The sequence below is a fragment of the Neovison vison genome, chromosome 6 (assembly GCF_020171115.1).
Source record: "Neovison vison isolate M4711 chromosome 6, ASM_NN_V1, whole genome shotgun sequence".
In the NCBI taxonomy this organism is placed as follows: domain Eukaryota; kingdom Metazoa; phylum Chordata; class Mammalia; order Carnivora; family Mustelidae; genus Neogale; species Neogale vison.
The window spans coordinates 145,068,219-145,087,733 of record NC_058096.1 but is presented as its reverse complement, the minus strand read 5'-3'; the positions used below and the strand labels follow the sequence as shown (position 1 = coordinate 145,087,733).

General features: G+C 36.4%; 1 protein-coding gene across 2 annotated transcripts in view; it reads left to right on the top strand.

Moving 5' to 3' along the window:
- Positions 1-19,515, top strand: part of ZNF385D (zinc finger protein 385D) — a 297,961-nt gene that overhangs the window by 168,814 nt on the left and 109,632 nt on the right. For both annotated transcript variants that reach the window (XM_044252540.1, XM_044252541.1), the window contains one exon: positions 5,749-5,859. In XM_044252540.1, the coding sequence (XP_044108475.1) occupies positions 5,749-5,859 (111 nt within the window). The remainder of the gene's footprint in view (positions 1-5,748; positions 5,860-19,515) is intronic.

The window sequence follows — 19,515 nt, the reverse complement described above, 5'->3', positions numbered from 1 at the left end:
GGAAAGGGACTAGAGATTGAGTTAATTCACTTTGCCAGTATTTCAGTCAGTCATGCATATGTAATGAAACCCCAGTGAAAACTCCAGAGAGCAAGGTTTGGGGCAGATTTCTTAGCTATGAGGTTTTGGGAAGGGGAATGACGCATCCTAATTTCTTGGGGAAGGGACATGGAAGCTCCATTTTCAGTATTTCTACCAGATCTCCCCTCTGGGACTCTCCGTTTGGTTGGTCCTGATTTATATCCTTTATAATAGAACCTTTAACCATAGGTATAGTGTTTTCTTGAGTCCTATTAATCATTTTAGCAAGTTATCAAACATGTAGGAGTCATGGTAACCCCCAAATTTATAGCCATATAGTCAGAAGTGCAGGTGGCTTGGGGACTCCCACATTTGTGCCTCCATTCTTGGAACCTTCTAGATTGCTGAACATGTTCTATATGTTTATTAGGATGATGATACCATGGAAGTATGCACAGGTTTAAAAAGTCAACTAATTATGTACTTAAGATGTATACACTTTTTAATATAAGTTATATGTCCACTTAAAAGTTAAAGAAAAAGATCAACATTGCATATGTTTCAAATGAACAAATTTGTTGTAGGCTTGAGATAATTAGGATTTTTTATTAGTGTGTTCTAATGTGTGAATGTGAGTAATATAAACTCAGATTTTTCCAACTCATAGTTGGAATAGTAAAGTCACCAGGGCCTCAACCCAGTGTCACCTAATACTAGAGTCACGAATGTCCAGGACAATGGGTATCACAAAGCTTGATGGTGGTACCTGAGGGAGACAGGGGGCAGAGTGGGCGGTTGTGCATCTTAGCTGGCTCTGCCACGTAGTAGTGTGTGATAGTAGGCGAGGGGCAGTGAGAGTATCTCAGTAAGTTGATAGGATGGAAATGACGCTGATAACCATAAAAACACTCAGTAAATTCCTGTGAGTGTAACCTTTAGAGTTATCGTTACTGACCATTGTTACATAGAAATACCACCTGGAAGAGACAACCTTTATATTTCTGAACTTCTAAACTTCCTGGCATTTCAGTTTTTATTCTTTGATTTTAAAATTGAAAGACACAATAATAAGAGGAACAGAAAAAGAGAAAGTCTCTTAGAGCAGGAAAGGTAAACTCAGGGCTAACCTCTATCTTCAGAAAATACAATGGGCATCCTAGAGAAGGGAATCTTGAGCTGTAGCTGTCCCTTGTATACTCATTTACAAATCAATTTAGCAGAATGCCCAAAGGAGATGTGAAGGAAAAGCAAGACCTGAGATAGAAATGCAAAGATGCTTAAGCTTGAAATGAAGAAAAACATATTCATTTGGCTTTAAATAAGGCCATAGGCTGAGTTTGAAATTGAATTTTAGGCTAGAGTTTGGATCAGCATATCAATAGGTAGTGTATCATTCTTACTTTTGTTTGTTTGGGGGGCTGGATTATATATTTAGAATACCCCACTTCAGAAATTAGATAAATATGTATTACAATAACAAGAAGATTTTACCATTTAATTTAGTTAATTCTAGGCTGTCTGAGTTAAGCGAAATGTATCAAAGCTTTTATGGATCTGATTTCTCTGTGTTACATTTTTAGTTTGGTGTCTTTACTTTCTTTTGAAGGCTTTATATTTCATTCATATTCTTGTGTTGGTCTATATTACTGGATCATTATTTTCCAAACTGTATGCATTGAACAAGGATGCTAAATTTAAAAACAAAGAAAACCAAAGTTTTGGTTATATTATTTTAGAAATTATTTATTCAAAACAGATGTTTTTATTACAGGTCATCTCAGAGAATTTAATATTTTATTGTGTGCTGTGAATGTCTAAGCTGTACTATCCAGGTTTCCTGCAATTTATTTGACCCAAGAACACTTTTTCCTACCTACACCCATTGGCATCACTTGAGACTGATTCTGTGGAAAAACTCCTAATGATAATATGCATACACACAATAAAGTATCATTGTTTTGGCAGCACATACCTATTGTGGGTAAAACCAACACATATGATTTTCTTTTTAAACAAAATGTTTGATTATAATGGCAAATGATATGTTTTGACAAAATAATCAAAGTGGCTATGTATGTGTGTCTGTGTATTGGTGTGCGTGTGTGTCCCCTTGATTGATAATAGGTGCTACTTTTAGTTACATACCATGTGATATCATTTAATTAACTATGTAACGATAGAAGTGGTTATTATTGAGATTTTGTCCTTTCATGATTCTTTGTTGTAAGTGGTTTTACTTATACTTGGAGATGTAGATATTAGAAAGGTGAATATGATTCATGCTCATCAATAAAGGTATTAAACTTACCATTTCATTGTACTGGATTTCTAAAATGATAAAGAGAATTACTTTTGTTGGTGTAACTATAGTTTGTTAAATCCATCTTCGACATATAATTCAGTTAAGTGGGTGTGTTTTTTTTTTTAAGTATACTGGGGAATAAAATTGTCTCTGAAGAAAAATACACTACTTTGCATCTTGAAATTTGATTTTTGTACTCACAGTGATCAGAGCATCATTCAATGCAAATAAAAAAATTAAATCTAGAGAATATGCCACATTTGCATTAAGTGTCTAGTTCCAAAACACCTCCTACACAAATCTGGATTGAATATGGTGACTGCTTTCCCAGTGTTCCTGAAAGACCAAAATAATATGCTGCTCACTAATATATGATAAAAATTCAGCACTATTCATTTTCAGAGAACATCTTTAATATAAATGCATAATTTATTCTTATTTTATAGTATCATTATAAGAGGACTTCTTATAATAACCCATTCCTAAATGGGTTATAGACATAATTCACCTTATCCCCAAATAGAAATGGTTCCCATTTATGCACCGAGCAGATGCAGTAGCATATGATGAAGCAACTCTCTCTGAGTCCGTGACCTCTTTCTGCTTTTAATACTTCTTTAGCTTCTGGCTAAAAGGCAAATTATCCCCTAGTGTTCCCTGTGATTGTTGTCCAAGCAGCATTGTGATGGCATCTTTAAAAAAGTTATAAAAGTGATCTGGGGAAGCAAAATGAAGGCTATTGGAGTATATAGCCTTTCTCAAGCCTCTGCATCTTCCGCTGGGCTCTAAGGAAATGGGGGTGAGATGGGATTGAGGCACGTTTGGAAGATTAGCTGGGGTAGAGGTAAGGGACTTGAAAGAAAAATATATAAAGAGAAAAGAACTGTATACTATGGCCTGTGACTTTTCATACTGTTATTTATACTACTGAGAGTAGGTCTAGTCTAAGAGGGAGAATGTAATTTTAAGTTAGTTTTTAACGTCTGAATTAAGATGCCAAACTGAATTTAGGAATGAGCTTTAGACTGTGTGTTAAGACTTGAAAAGGTAATACAATTTACTGGAGGCAATTCACATATTCATCCCCTGACAAATGGATAAACACATTGTCATTTATCCATACAAAGAAATACAAAGGAATACAAAATAAATACAAATAAAATAAAAAAAAATAAAAATAAAAAGAAATACAAAGCAATAAAAAGGAATAAGTTACTGATTCATGCAACAGCATGGATGAATCTTTTGTTTAAAGATTTTATTTATTTATTTGTCAGAGAGAAATCACAGGTAGATGGAGAGGCAGGCAGAGAGAGAGAGAGAGGGAAGCAGGCTCCCTGCTGAGCAGAGAGCCTGATTTGGGACTTGATCCCAGGACCCTGAGATCATGACCCAAGCCGAAGGCAGCGGCTTAACCCACTGAGCCACCCCGGCGCCCCCAGCATGGATGAATCTTAAAAGAATTATTCTGAATAAAAATGTCAGGCACAAAAAAACACACATGCTCCATGATTCCTTTATATGATCTTGAAGAAAGGGCAAAAAAATAGTGACAGAAAGCAGACCAGTGATTTCAGAAATGGGGTGTGGGAGTCAGGTGTTGAGAGGGACAGTGGGAAACCTTCCCAGGTGATGGAAATGTTTTGTGTAATATTACTACTATGTGTATTTGCCAAAGCTCATCAAATTCTACACCTAACATTGCTAAATTTTATTACATATAAATTATACCTAACTAAAACTAGTTTTAAAAAGTATGATATGATTTTTAAAAGTATGATAAAATTCATTAGTAAGGAGAGAGGGGTTCTTAGTGTTTACTAATACTTGGAAGTGACCAGAAAAATAAGGGATAGCTGAGTTTCCTCCAGAATTAGGGAAAGGATTAACATCAAATAAAAAAATGTCACGTGATGATGGAAGGTAAAAATGATTACACCCATGAGTTCTTCTTTATCATTGTAACTGTTTAATATATAAACCATCTAGCCTAGTGCTTAGCACATAAAAGACACTTTTAATAAATGCTGAGTGCATTATTTTTATTGTGCGTTAGGAGTGCCTAGACAACCTAATAGAAATTGTGACTTTGTAGACAGAAGCTTCCTCCTACTTACTATGAAGACAACCTATCAATGAACTGGTTCTGATAATTTGAAATACAAAAGAGATGGAATTTATCAATGACTTGTTTAGGGTAATTAATAAAGTACAGTGTATCAAAGAGGCTTAATATTAGAGAGTCATTTCACAGACACATTCTTGGCTTTTTTTTGAGTGTCATATTATTTCTGAGCTATCCAAACCCATTTTGAGAACTCTCGGAAGAACTTCATGTCTGATGAGAGTTAAAGTTCTGAACTTTGCAGGCATCCAACAGAAGTCATGGCCATATGTGTAATGTTTGATTTATTTGAAATGTTTCTTGGCCATGTGAGAAATTAGTCGTGTGCCAACAATGATTATAGGAGTGTGAGGCTCTGATCTTCATGTGTGCTGTGAGAGAGAAAATATAATAGCCAAAATTTATTTACACTATAATGTGCTTAGCACTAGGTAGATTTCATGATTAGGTAGATTTATGAATTATCACTTTTGAACCTCATCACCACCTTAGGAGACACAGATAAGCAAAGACGTTGCACCAGTATTAAGAAGCAGATCAAAATTTTTATCTGACTCCAACAGTTGAGAACCACTGATGTGGACAGTAGTACAAAGCTGGTGAGTTTTATCAGAGCCAAGTTGCTGACATTATGTCTTTGGTGTCACTTGACCTATCCTGGGAATATGGGATGGAGAAAGATAAACTGGTTTGGTACAGACTCTCTGAACCTCAAATAGTAAGTCCATAGGAGAGCAGGCTATAGTAAATGGTCACAAATGATTTTTGAATGAATAGATAGCTCCATGCATTTGAATTCTTAGAAAGTAAGATTTGTTTACTATATTCTTAACTCAGAAAAGATAACCAAAAGTAGCATAAGGTTAATGTTGGATTATGGTGCATAATTTATTCTCAGAACTACTCATCTGACCAAGTCTACTTATAAGTTCATTTTGGGGCAATGGCATAGACTCACTTCTGTGTAAGATTGCTGGCATTTGCAATAATTTGAGTTTTGATAAACCTTTAATTATATTTTAGTATTATCAAACTGAGACAATTGTTGATCAAAAATGGGAAAAACAGTTAATATGCAAACTCTAATGGGTACTTTTATCATTTTCTTATCATACTGAGCTTTGAGCTTATTGTCTCTTTTCCAAGAAAGTAGAAATGCTGTTTCCTAGAATAAAAATGTTTTTCATAATGTGAACAGTAGATTCAAGCTGTACAGATTGGCTCTTTAATGAAATAGGCAACATTCCAATGGAACTGACAAGCTTTATTTCTATTTGTTTTATTTTCTTTCTCATTACAGATGGACCCGATTCAGAAAGCTGTAATAAATCATACATTCGGGGTTCCTCTTCCTCATCGAAGAAAGCAAATCATATCATGCAACATTTGCCAGTTGAGATTTAATTCCGATGTAAGTTTACCATTTAGTATTCACTGAAAAAAAAATGTATTACGCTGTTCTAATCTTGCAGAAGAGATTTCTTAAACATTTTTCTCCAATAACTGAGAGTGTCAAAATTTGAAGATAACATTTTAACTCCTTATGTTCTTTAATTTTGGAGTTTATTTTATTATTCTTGGTTGTTTACTATGGAAACATATGTGTTACCAGTATTTTATACTTGCAGTTTAATGGTATATCTCTCTCTATATATTTTTGATCTTGTGGTAATGTTAAATTTAGGTAATATATTTTCCCTTTGGGGAATAGTCAGATTTAGGACCAAGACTTTTTAAAATAAATTATGCCTCTAATATAAGTCCCAAATTATCTTTCAAGGCCAACATTTTGCTTTGTAATTTTTAAAATCTGCCTTGGTGGTCCCCAATTCCAGACCAGCCCTTGTGTCCTTAGTGATGTTTGTGTTAGAGTTCTCGAGTTATTACCCTAGAAGTATTGGCAGTTTAATAGGGAGTCTTAAAGATCTCCAAGCACTCAAGCCCCTGATGAATAAATCTTAAGTGGAGAAAATGACAGTGAGGAGACATTTGTGGACCTGACCAGTGCTTGGCAAATTATTTGCAGAGAGTCATTCATATCTTCCATACCTTTCTAAGGATCACAAAATCTCTGGATTCATCACAGTGAAGCTCATTTTGGCTTGTGGTCAATGTGAAAAACACTCCCTGCCTTCCCCAACCTCCTTTGGCGTGGAGTTGGTCCTGAGAGGTCCAGAAAAGAGAAGGAGTGTTGGTTTGGACGGACTAGGAAGAGAATACTGCTCAAGTGTAGATATTCTAGGCAAACAGAGGACCCCATCCTATCAAAGTTGCCCGACCTCCGAGGTGCCGTTATCTTGCCCTAAGTGGATGTACCATGTGGAGAAGACCACCAGAATGATCTGGATGCTGGAGATTGTTAGTCTTTCTAGGCAAGCAGGTCCTTTAGGTGCTCTGGTAATGAGGAAAGCATGTGAGGTAGTCATGCACAGAAAAGAAATGTAACAAATAAACTGTCTTTTATAAACAAATAAATTCATTCTGTGAGACCATCTCATTTTGTGTAAGGATTGCTATGGTTTTATGAAGTCATACCTATTAGTACAATCCTCAGGTAGTTTTATAACATTTCTTCTGTTGGCTTAAAAAAAAAGTAGACTGCCTGCATATCACCTAAACAGTATTTGCTGATATAAAAAGAGAATACACTGAACATATAGCATTTTATTTAAAGAGAGGTTTTTGGTTTTTGTTTTGTTTTGTTTGTTTTTCAATACGGAGTGCTTTGATTTGATTTGGATTTTAAGAAAGTTGTCATAGTTTATTAAGAAAAAAATCTTTCCAACTGATAAATGTCATATAATAATCTCTTTCAGTAAAAAAAAAAAAAAGTCCTCTTGACCTGTACATAAGAGTTCTGAACTCAATACTTGCGATTTTGATCATTTCTGAACATTTAGTGAACGATCATATAGTTCTGTAATTGCTGTTTTAAGTAGATCTTTCTTGATTTCTTTCCTTCTTAAATCTTATTGATATTTCACTTTGGAACTGATCAGATAATAAACAAAAGTCTCCCAGGAGCCGTGCTGTCAGCTCCTTACATCTAATAGGGGTTATTTCAATATCTCCTCCTGCCAACAATTTCACTGTCAATATTTTCTCCTCTGTGTTAAGTGAAAATCCTGTAAACTGGGAATCAGAAAGAGATCTCAAGCTCATTGCCCCCAGTTTCCCGCTAAATCTAAGAAAACCATCTGCCATATCTAGGCTAGGTCCAGCTGTGGGTCACTCACCACTTCAAGAAAATAGTCTCTCTCTCTCTCTCTCTCTCTCTCTTTCTTTCTTTTCTTTCTTTGAGTGTTTCTAATCCTGTTGATGGATATCAAAGTCATGCTTAAGGTCTTCAGAATTATTACCAGCTATGCATTAACAATAACATACAGAACAATTATGTCTTTTATAAAATGTAATCTTATTTTATTTCCTTGATAAGAGAGAATAACAATTTATTTTGCCAATGAAGTTTCAAGTTGATATAGAAATCAGTATGTATTTATCGGGCACAGTTGATTCTCATTCTTAAAATAGTTTTCAGGTGTGTATGGCATGTGGGACATGGAAACTGGCCAAGGTATTTGGAGAATTTAGACTAATTGTTCTGGGTCATAATGGTTACCGCATTAATCTTCAATTACTGCTGTGATAAATCATGGCAAACTTAGTAGTTGAAAACAACATAAATGTATTATCCTATCTTTCTGGAGGTAAAAGTCAGAAATGGGTTTCACTGGTCTAAAATCACATGGTTGGCAGGCTTATGTTCCTTCTGGAGGCTCCAGGGAAGAATTCAGTTTCTTGCCTTTCTTATCTAGCTTCTAGAGGCTACCCTTTTGCTCATGACTCCCTTCCATTGTTAGAGCAAGCATTGGCCAGTTGAATCCTTCTCACATTGAATGACTCGGACGCTCACTCTTCTGCCTCCCTCTTCCAAATTTCAGGACCCTTGTGATCACAGCGAATTCATCTGGATGATTCAGGATAACTTCTCTATTTTAAAATCAGCTAATTAGCAACCTAATCCCATCTACTAACTTAATCCCCCTTTGCCATATAATGTAACATACTCATAGTTTCCAGGGATTAGGTCTTAAATATCATTATTCTGCCTGCTACAGATACTCATTTGGATGTTTGGCTTAGGTTTGAACTGAATTTTATGACCACTTGAATTTATCAGATAATTACCCAGTATAGCTTCATTGCTCTATATAAACTGGACACGTCTGAATTCGTTGCTTGTTTTTTATCTTGATTCTCAAATGAAAATTCACTATGCAGTGCTAATTTTTAAAATTGCCGTTTTAAAAAATGTGAAAACCTAGTGTTATTAAATTTATAAATGACAGGGCAACCCTTTACCTATGATTTACAAACAAAATATAATTTTTGTAAAGTTGAAGTACAGGAGCAGAAATTCCTTTAGACACTTAAAAAATGTCTCTGTAGCATTCTTATGTCAATAAGGGGAACTAATGTTCTGGAAATATGAGATTCGTTTATGAGTGACTGGTCATGTCCACAAATATTACTTTTATAAAATATTTACTACTGAGTGCCATGATCAGTTGGATTTATCATCCATTCATTCACATATAAGAAAATAATCTACATTAAGAGTAAATACAAATATTTTCTAGATAGATACATATAGATATATCTCATATTTGACCATTTTAAACCCAAGAAAAGACTTCTTAATCTCCCCAAAACTGCATCTGCTTCTTCCAGGTGAATCTGGAATTATCTTCCTGTTTCCGTTCTTAAACCTAGAATTATTTTGGAAAAGTAACACTGTAATTCACTTGTGTGCTTGGATGCATCCTCAATCACATAGGAAAGTATTTCTGCCTTATGAACCTTTTTACATTTCAAAGCTTCTTCCCCTTCCAATGAAAATAATAACTTGTAGTTCTTTTCATCTTTGTATCATGAAAATTCAATTTCCTTTTCCTCTATGGTTTTACATATTTTTTAACCCTTCATATTATAACCTGTGTAGTTTGGTGTTATGTAATACCTGTACAGTACATTTTCTATTTTTGGCCCTGCAGAAATCTGTTTAAATGGCATATTATACTATATGCACTTAAATGAGATAGTTTTCTCCTAATAAAGGCTTTTTCTTTGGAAAAAAAAGAGAGAGCTTTTCTCGACATTTACATGAAACACACATAAGGGTTATGCAAAAAGTTCCCGACTGAAGACCAGAAGGTTGTAATTTGTCGTTATTTTATCAGCATCTTAAAATAAGCATAAATTACCATTGAACTGAGCAAGTTATTAAGTGTACCTTTGAAAGACAATTTATAGCAGGACCAGCATGGATGTAATGTTATTAAGTGAGATGTCAAATGATTGTTTGATGACTATTATAGAGTGGAAAGGAAGATCTCAGGCCCCAAACCAAAGAATCATTAAGTTGTAGCATCTAAAAGTCAGTATGGTTAACCGACAATAGTATTTCATAATATGTTAGAGACAGAAGAAAAAGTTTCTAATTTCCCATATGGAACCTGAGGAGCAGAGAATATAGGAGACATACAAGGCCGCCCAGCCAGTCACTGGCCACTGGCCAGCAAAGTCAGTGTCCTCTCTTGTGGACACTCTTGTCACTCTTCCTGACCATCTGGTCTAGGCCGAGTAGCCAGTCCATCCAAAGGCTCCAGCCAATCCTACAGTAATGGTGTGGCTAGAGATCTGTGTGCTCCTGGAGAGGGGGGCCTGGGAGCTCCTTCCCTCGCAGAATTAACTGGATGTGTCATCTGCTGGGGAAAGTCCTCTAGAGCCTGGGCTAGGCCTTGCCTAACAGTGCTTGTGAGTACTTTCCAATGGCATCACCCATATTCAGTCACATGATTGAATCATAAACATGGTGAAAATTTAAGTACAAATGCAAATTAGTGAATGATAATATAGTAGCAACATATCCTTTATGACTTAGGACCATTAGGCATCAATTACAATGAGATGCTGTTTTGTAAAGGAGAAGGGAAAACTACCTCATTAGAAGGTCACAATCCTTGGCGCCCAGATCTCCAGAGGGGATCCTTGGGATTATCACTGAGATAATTGATACATTTTTCAGTGGAATTATAAAATAGAAATTACTGTTGTTTTTCTATATTTTAGCACCCTGGGATGTAGTAAAATTAACCAATATGTCTGAATTTAATTTATATCTGTGTTAACTTCTGTAACCAAATGAAACAATATAATGATGAAGTTGTGAAAAGGAACATTTTTCTTACCAAATGACTAAATTAGATAATTAAATTCTTGTAATATCACGACTTCAGACACATCTTTTAAATATTTAATCTATAGTCTTCTGGGCGGTGTTGATATTTAAAGGAAATACTGCATGGAGGGAGAGAAAAAAAACCAATGGTGGTTGTGCTGGAGTTGAAGAACTCTTCCTACTTATTTCTACTTTTATTTTCCAAATTTCCTTTATAAGCATGCTTAAATTTTATAAGCTAAAAAGGAATTGTTGCATCTACTATTCTACTATGACTTAAACACCACACACACACACACACACACACACACACACACATATTTTGTCCTAAATTATAAATTCCATTTTGAAGGCCTCAGTTAAAATTTTCTAAATATTTCTTGCCTATTTCTGGCAGTGTCTAGTGTCTCAAAACATGTCCAGGAGAGTTCATAGATACCGTTGTCTCATTCGGATTTCAGCATTTTATTGCATATCCTAGGATAAGGGTTAATAGAAATCTGTGCATGGGGGGGAACCTGGGTGGCTCAGTGGGTTAAGCCACTGCCTTCGGCTCGGTCATGATCCCAGGGTCCTGGGATTGAGCCCCGCATCCAAGGGCTCCTTGCTCAGCGGGGAGCCTGCTTCTCTCTCTGCCTCTGCCTGCCACTCTGCCTGCTTATGTGCGTGCTGTCTCTCTCTCTGACAAATCAATCAATCAATCAATCAGTCTATGCATGGGGATGTGCATCTAACCCCAAACCCAAAAACAACATCCAGGGAAGCTAAGTATAATGGCAGGAAGATCACTGGATCAGGAATTAGACAACCTCTTGTTTAGATCTGCCCGTTTTTCAGTTGGCCCTGTGTCCTGGGGCTCTTTGTCGAATTTATAAGTTGCGTAATCACCTTATTTAAAATGAATAGCCAGGGGCTCCTGGGTAGCTCGGAAGGCTGAGAGTCTGCTTTCACCTCAGTCCTTATTTCCAGGTCCTGGGATCGAGTCCCCATGTCAGGCACCCCGCTTAGCAGGGAGTTTGCTACGCCCTCTCCCTCTGCAGTTCCCCGCAGCTCGTGCTCAATCTCTCTCTCTCTCTCTCAAATGAATAAATAAATACAATCTTGAAAAAAAATTAAAAAATAAAATGAATAGCCATTCCTTATGCCATGTAGTAAGGATTATAAAACAGAACATGCAGGCAACTGGATTATAAACTGCATAGCCAATGAAAGGAAAGGTCATTTTTATGTTACAGGATAAATAATGTGGTTATCACTGTTTTGCTCTCTGAATGTAAATTAATTCTAAGAAATACTGAAGTTGGAAAATATCTATCCTTAAGAAAAGTACTTAAAGGGATCTACCCTGTTGGAAGTGCCTGTGTTCAATGTATTTTGGGGTTGATTTGAAATTCTCACTACTCCTGTATCTTTACCTTTTACCTTTTAAAAACTGCAGGGTTACCTTGTCCTGAGCAAAGCTGCATTTCTTAGAAACTCTCAGTTTCTTTAAGTCTGTTGCTGCTGCTGCTAAGTCCCAAAAGATTTTCTGAGGAACCCAGTCAGAAATTAAATTTCAGGCAGCTTTGAAACAAATACCTCTTTCCTAAGAGAGTGGCTCCTGCTCATCTTCAGGACTCCCAGGGCTATTTAGAACTTTGGCCTGTGCACTGTGGCATTCCCATGGGGTGCTTTTTCTTCTTCAAAAGTACTCTGTGACAGGGCCATTCAGCTTGTGTATGAAGAGACATGTCTGGGCCTAATGAGGTTTAGTTGCACTGTCATGTCACCCTTGTGTCGGGAGCTAGCTCTGGGGCGTGTAGTAATGGACTGTAGGTTTGGTTGCTTTTGAATCAAGGGCCTGAGAGGTCCCTTTTGAAGGGCTTATGCTTTGTGTGTGCATTTGGGCCCCATTTCATCACTCAGCCTCACTACCTTCTGCTTCCTGAATGGAGTCTACAGTTCTGTCAGGAATTCTCAGAAAACAAAACTTGGAACTGAAGGACTAGGCAGGAAATATTGGGTCTGGCTCTTAGCGATTTCAGGAGAAAATGAACCAGTCAGGAGCATAGGAACCTATTTAAGCATCGTGCTTCTTTGGCAGGCTTTTAAAAATAAAACTTCAACACTGAGATATTTCGGGACTCTCTGAATCAGGCTTTGATATTCCAGAGTTTCATCTGTGGATGGGATGAAGGGTAAGGGACCGAGAAAAGAGAACTCTTTATAAAAGAATCTATATTCCTCTGGGCTTTTTTCTTTATAAACAAAGAGAAACAAAATAATAAAATTCACTCTTCTATCAGATTCTCCTACGCATGGAAAATTTGACCATTTTCTCTAGAAAGAGAAGTTGATTTAAGATATTATGAGTAGATGTGTTATATAACTTCCGGGAATCAAAGTGATCTTTGTATTTCTATGAACTACTGTGAGCACCTCAGAGAACAGTCGTGTATGGGACTTAAAGATGTCTAAGAAGTCCTTCTTTCCATTTTAGAGATTGTAGAATTGGAAAAAAGGAAGGTCAGAATATTAGTTGACTTTTCCAAGGTGTCTAAGCTGTTGGAACAAATGGTAGGGCTGGAAACAGGGCTCATAACTCCCAGCATAGGCTTCTATTTGCCATATCAGGTGACATGCCCTAAGAGAAATTTATCTTGAGGTTTGCACTGGCATCAAGTGACCATTCTCAGCTAAGACAACTAGTCACTTAAGTTCTACACTCAATACAGAAGTTAATCAAGGTGGATACGCTCATTGCTAAATTGCTAGAAGTACAGATTGCTGGAGTGTAGAAACACCTTTCAAAATTGAGAATCACTTAAAGAACAGTATGGCTATACTAAATATTGAAGGAAGCAGGAGAGAATCTGTGCTGAGCTCTGTTCATCCAACAGCACCTACTGAAGGCAGAGTTTTCAGAAGAGTGTTAAGCATGGACAAAGCATGAAAGGACAGAAAGTGGAGAAAGAATGTGAAGCAAGATGTGCATTTCTTTTTTCTTTTTAAGATTTATTTATTTATTTGAGAGAGAGAGAGAGAAATAGCATAATCGTGGGGGGGCTGCGAAAGAGAGGGGCAGAGGGAGAAACAGACTCCCTGCTGAGTGTGGAGCCAGATGCAGGGCTCCATCTCAGGACCCTGAGATCACAACCTGAGCTAAAATCAAGAGTCCTCTGCTTAACTGACAGTGCCACCCAGGGGCCCCTCCCTTGTCCTTTTTGTTACATGTCATTATGGTTCATTCAGCACTTAATATACCATCGGTTTTGCCATGGCCCTGGAAACTAGAGCAGTAGAGGAATTTGTTCCTGGGCAGAGAAATAAAGGAATTTAAGAAAAAGTTAACTGCTATTAGCATCTATTCTTCTGTCATTTTGGATTTTGTGGCTCTTTGTATCCTGGCTTCCTCAGCTCTGTTGCTCTGTGCTGTCTCTTGTTGAGTCCTATTGTCTGCATTAATTAAACCAGAATCTTTGTACCTTTTTCAAGGGTTCACATGGCCAGGAGATTATAGATGAAATGAACATACCCATTCATTTTACCACCTCCACACTAAAACTTTCTTGTGATGACTAGTTTAAGGGTGGCTATTTGGTTTTATTGCCAGTTTAGGGAGATTGAAATTGTGCCAAGCGTGCTATAAATTGCACGCTGCATTGGGATTATGGTGCTAGAACTTCTTAGATGACATTGGAACCAGAACTTGAGAAAATGGATGTATTCCTTCAGACTCTCTAGATTTCTGTATAATCTAAGTCTGTTTTAGAACACTGTAGTACACCCAACATTCTGGCCCAGATTTACCTTTTTCAAGCCTGCCAAACCTCATTTTAAATGCAAAATACTGCCTCTGGGATCTGTTGTCTCAGTCCAAATCTATGTTTTGATGTTAATTGAATGTGATAGTGGTAAAGGTTGCAGTCATTTGGGGAGTTTATTCCTTGGGAGGAGGGAAGGGGCAGGGCAAATGGAGGCATGGTGAGCTATGAAAGTTTAATTTTCTGTGTCTGTGTGTGATTTTCAGTAATACTTTGAGAAGCAGAGAGATAACTTTTAGGAATAGCACAGGTAACATTGAGCTATCGTGGTTTCCTTTTTAGTGTGCCTGAGTGAGCCTTTAAATTCCTTACATAGGAAATCTGTGGAGACTGAGGTATGACAAATTTATTCTTATCAGGCTTATGGGGATATCAGATCCGTCTATACAACGTACACCTTCTCTTAGATGCCTTTATAAATAAGGTTGCAGAAGGTAGTCTCCTAACAGGTTTTTTTTATCCATTTTCCAAGCAGAGCTTATTTTCTCTGCATCAGCGAACTTGTCATGATAATCAACTTTTTTGTCCCAACCATCAATCACTCTTGATTACAGCTGGGTAGAAGTTCTGTTCTGTTGATCAGCTCATCAGTGCACATGATATTACACCTGGAGGCCAGTACAAATCATCCCTCGATGGGGAAAGCGTTTCCCTTCAAGGCTTTTGTCGATGGTTTTATCATTTACATTTGGGTCTCATTGAGTTGTCATGCCTATCTTTAACTCTGCTCTCTCATGTGAAATATTCTCTTGAAATAGCTCTCAAGGTTTGGTTGATAATTTGTGCTATATTGTTACTATTATTATGCTTTTGCCTTCCTAATTCAAAAGGGTAGCTTATAAACTATTGTTTCCTTATTTTCATCTCAACTTTTTCCCATTCTTAATGCAGTTATTGTAGAAATTAAAATCATATGAATTATAATTCGATGAATATTCAGTACTTCTGTAAAAAAACAGTTTAGCATATGTTTTAGTAGAATGTTTGCAAGTCTAATTTTGTTAATTTTTAATGGTTTCCTAAGTTAGGGGTTTTTTTTGTTTTGTTTTGTTTTGTTTTATGTTTTGGCTTAGGCTAGGGAATATTTATCTTTAATTTTCATCTTATTTTAAGCAACACTAAGTAGCTATGTTCATGTTTTAAAAAACACTGAGAAGTAAATGCTTTAAGATCAATTAACCAAAGACAGCATTACTCTTAGCTGTGTCTGTAATATATGTTATAAGCAGTAAAATTATTTCTTATCTAGGTCAACTCATATTTCTTAAAACAGGAGCATTTTCAGAGTAGTACTAGGGCAATGATAGAACATTATCATGATAAAATATTTATTGATTTCATAAAGTATTTAAAATAAATATATGATTAAAGAAACATTTAATATATCCTTTGTGTATGCCACAAAGATACTTTCTCTCTTTGATGCATTTTGTTATATTTTATTACTTTATAAAATCCAAAACAGTAATTTAGAGAAGCATAAAGGATATTTTAACATTTAGAGTGCAAAACATAAATAAAACTGAATGAAATATGAAATTAGAAAATACTGTGGATTTGATTGGGATTTCTGCCTTCTCCTTAAAAAGGATTAACTAGAAAAGCGGGAAATTTCTTCTATGGCCGGACTTCCTATGATGATGATTTATTCCTATTTTCGAGTGAAAGAAGACAACAAGGAGAGACTGCTATTTTCATTTGATACCAACATTTAGATATTATTAGTTCTTACTTTAATCGGTGAAATAAAACAAGGGCAAATGGCATCAATTAACAAGAAAGTGATCCATGTAGAAACAGAAATCACAAAACACTAAATTGGCTTTGTTTTTTTTTTTTTTTTAGGTTTTTATTTATTTATTTGACAGAGACAGAGATCACAAGTAGACAGAGAGGGGGAAGCAGGCTCCCTGTGAGCAGAGAGCCTGATGTGGGGCTCAATGTGGGGCTCGATCCCAGGACCCTGAAACCACGACCTGAGCCTAAGGCAGAGGCTTAACACACTGAGCCACCCAGGAGCCCCAAATAGGATTTGGTTTTGAAAGGTTAACAGCTCAAACTGTGGTCTTGAGAGAAATCTGTGGTCTTGACTCTCTTCCCAGGATAGGAGCTGATCACTTCAGGCAAGAGATGCTTTGTCATTTTGCAGGCTTGACAATTAACAAGAGTATTTGCACCCCCTCTTGTGGCTCCTCATTAGCAGTCAGCAGACTGGATCTTGTAATGAAGAGTAGGTCAAAATAGTTCATCTCTTCTTAGCCCAGAGACTCTAGTCAAAAGGTTTGCCACAGGAACTTGTCATCTTTGCCTGCCATATGAGTTTTATACTTTTAAACAGTAGCTACAGTGTATAACCTAATGCCCAACTTTGAAAATCATACCTGCACAAGTGGCCATGTTTATATTATATTCATAAAAAAGATTGACTGAAAAATTTATCACAGTTTATTGGAGACTGGTATGAAATGACAAACCTTTATTTTCAATAACTCAAGGAGAGGTTTCCTACTTTTTTTACCCATTGTTTACCCTGTGGAGATGTTTAGTTACATCTAGGAGTAGTTCTTTAGCACATTCCACATTGGCAGAAAATTTAATGCAGATTTTGGAAAGTGAGAGATTTGTGGTGGGATCTAATTATGAAAATTTTACCATGTCACCTCCTCTAACTTGAAACTACATTGTCAGTCTTTACATTGAAAAAGAAATGCTGAGAATTAAAACCTCAGTGGAAAAAAAAACAACTCAGTGGAAAACAAAGATTTCACCAAAGGTATTTCCAGTGAAGGTACAAAAACCAAGTGGGTTCTTTGTTGTTTAAAAAAAAAAAAATTCCTAAGCTGCTGAAGAGTCTTGAAAGAGTAAGTGCTAACATAGGTATATCTCATGAAGAGATATATTCTCTATAAAAAGTTTCTGGATTCTAGTTTACAGAAGAATGACTTTAGTATGTAGAGGTGGAGGAGGGGAATAAGTTAAACCTATAGATTTCAAGATGGCATCCATATTTATTTCTTAAGCTGAAATCTCTTCCTCAACTTCATATTTGAATATCAATGGCTTACTTAGTATCTTCACTAGGTTAGCTAGTAGACGCTGCAAATCTAAAATGTTCAAAACTATAGACCATGGCTTGTCCCCTAAGCCTGCTTCATAGATAGCATTTCTCTGATAATGGTGGCTCCATGTTTCTGATTCATCTAGAAAAAATACTGGAATTATCTTTTCTTACTATATCACACCTTGTGTTCAATACTACACAAATTATGTTGGTTTTACCTCCAACGTATATCTAGAATCTGATCACTCTCCACCGTTTCCATGCTACCTCGCTGGTCCAAGTCACCATCCATCATCTCTCATTTAGATTATTATGAACATGTGCTTAATTATTCTTGCTGCTTTACTCCTTTTACTCAACATTTTAAAAATATAAGTTCAGACCAGACGGCTTTTCTGTTTAAAACCCTCCAGTGTGGTATGTTTCCCTAGATTTAAAGACAGAATCATTAGAATGGCTATCCAGCCCTATGAGATGTGACCTTCAGGGGCCTATGTGACCTCTTCATTCCCATCACCACCTCACTTGCCCCTCTATAGCAGTACTGGCCTCTTATGCAGAGCCGGGACGAGGGTAAGGCAAGGGAGGCACTCAGGTAAAATCTTGAAGGGTTGCTAAAAATCTGAGCAACCAGAACAAATACTAAATGCAATAAAAAGATAAAATTGGCCAAGTGTGGCCCATAGGCAGGTCACCTGCCTTTGTAGATAAATTTTTCCTGGAAAAAGTTGAAGGAGGCAGAATTATATAAGTACAGGGCTGGATTTTGTGTGATTTAAAATTCTGGTATTTTGTCCACCATGGATTTTCTTTGCATTCATTTTAAATTTTTAAAAATGTTGCATGAAAATATTATTCATTTTGATCACAGAGTTTTTTAGTATTCCCTTAAATTTTTCTCCTGAGGCAAGTACTTCACTTACCTCAACCTAGTTCCAACCCTGCCCTTACTATACCTTGAATACACACAGGCTTGTTTCTACCTCTACTTCTTTGCATGGACTCTCTCTCTGCCTGGAATTCTCTTTCTTCAGATTTCTATATTTTTTTCAAACTTTATTCAAATTTTATCACTGCATGATGCAACCACTGTGTTTAGGATTTCAACCCCTGTCATTCCTACTCTCCTTACCTGATGGTTTTTCCCCTAAGAACTAATTACATCCTAGTATACTTCACCATTTATTTATTTATTAGGTTTTTTGTCCACTGCCAATTAGAATGTAAGCTCTATTGGGGCAAAGATTGTTTGCATGATGATTCATTGTTTTATCAAGCAATTAGAGCAGTGCTTGATAGATAGTGTTTAATAAATATTTATTAAATGTGTAAGTTAATGGCTAAATGAATGTTATGATGCCTACCTGAGATAGGTATGTGTGTCTGTATATATAAAGTAAAGCTTTTATATACACACACACACGTGTATGTATGCATGCCTACCTGATATATGTATGTGTGTATATATATGAATATACGTATATACATGTATATGTATACATATATATGCATATATTACACACATGTACATATATACACATATATGTGTATACACACACACATATATATACACACATACATATATACATATATACGTGTGTGTGTATACATACACGTCTTGCTCTTCTTTCATACTCAAACCAGAAAAGCCCACACCCCATGACATGGAATGGAGAGATTCTTGAGGGAGATGGAAGAAACTCCCTTTGCCCTAGGTCACCCTTTGTGAATGAATATGGTCTTCCTCCTATGAGTTTGCTTCATAGTCTGACTTCAAAGTGTTTTGTCTGTCCATGTACATTAGATGGTTTCACAGTGGATCCAGGCTTTTCTTGGTATCTTAATACCAAATGCATTGTTAGGCTCTGCCGTCATGTGCTGCATCAACAAGTAAGATGAATACCCAATGATGTAAATATCCATATGTCCACTAAGGCAATAGTAAATGGAAAAGAAAGGCAC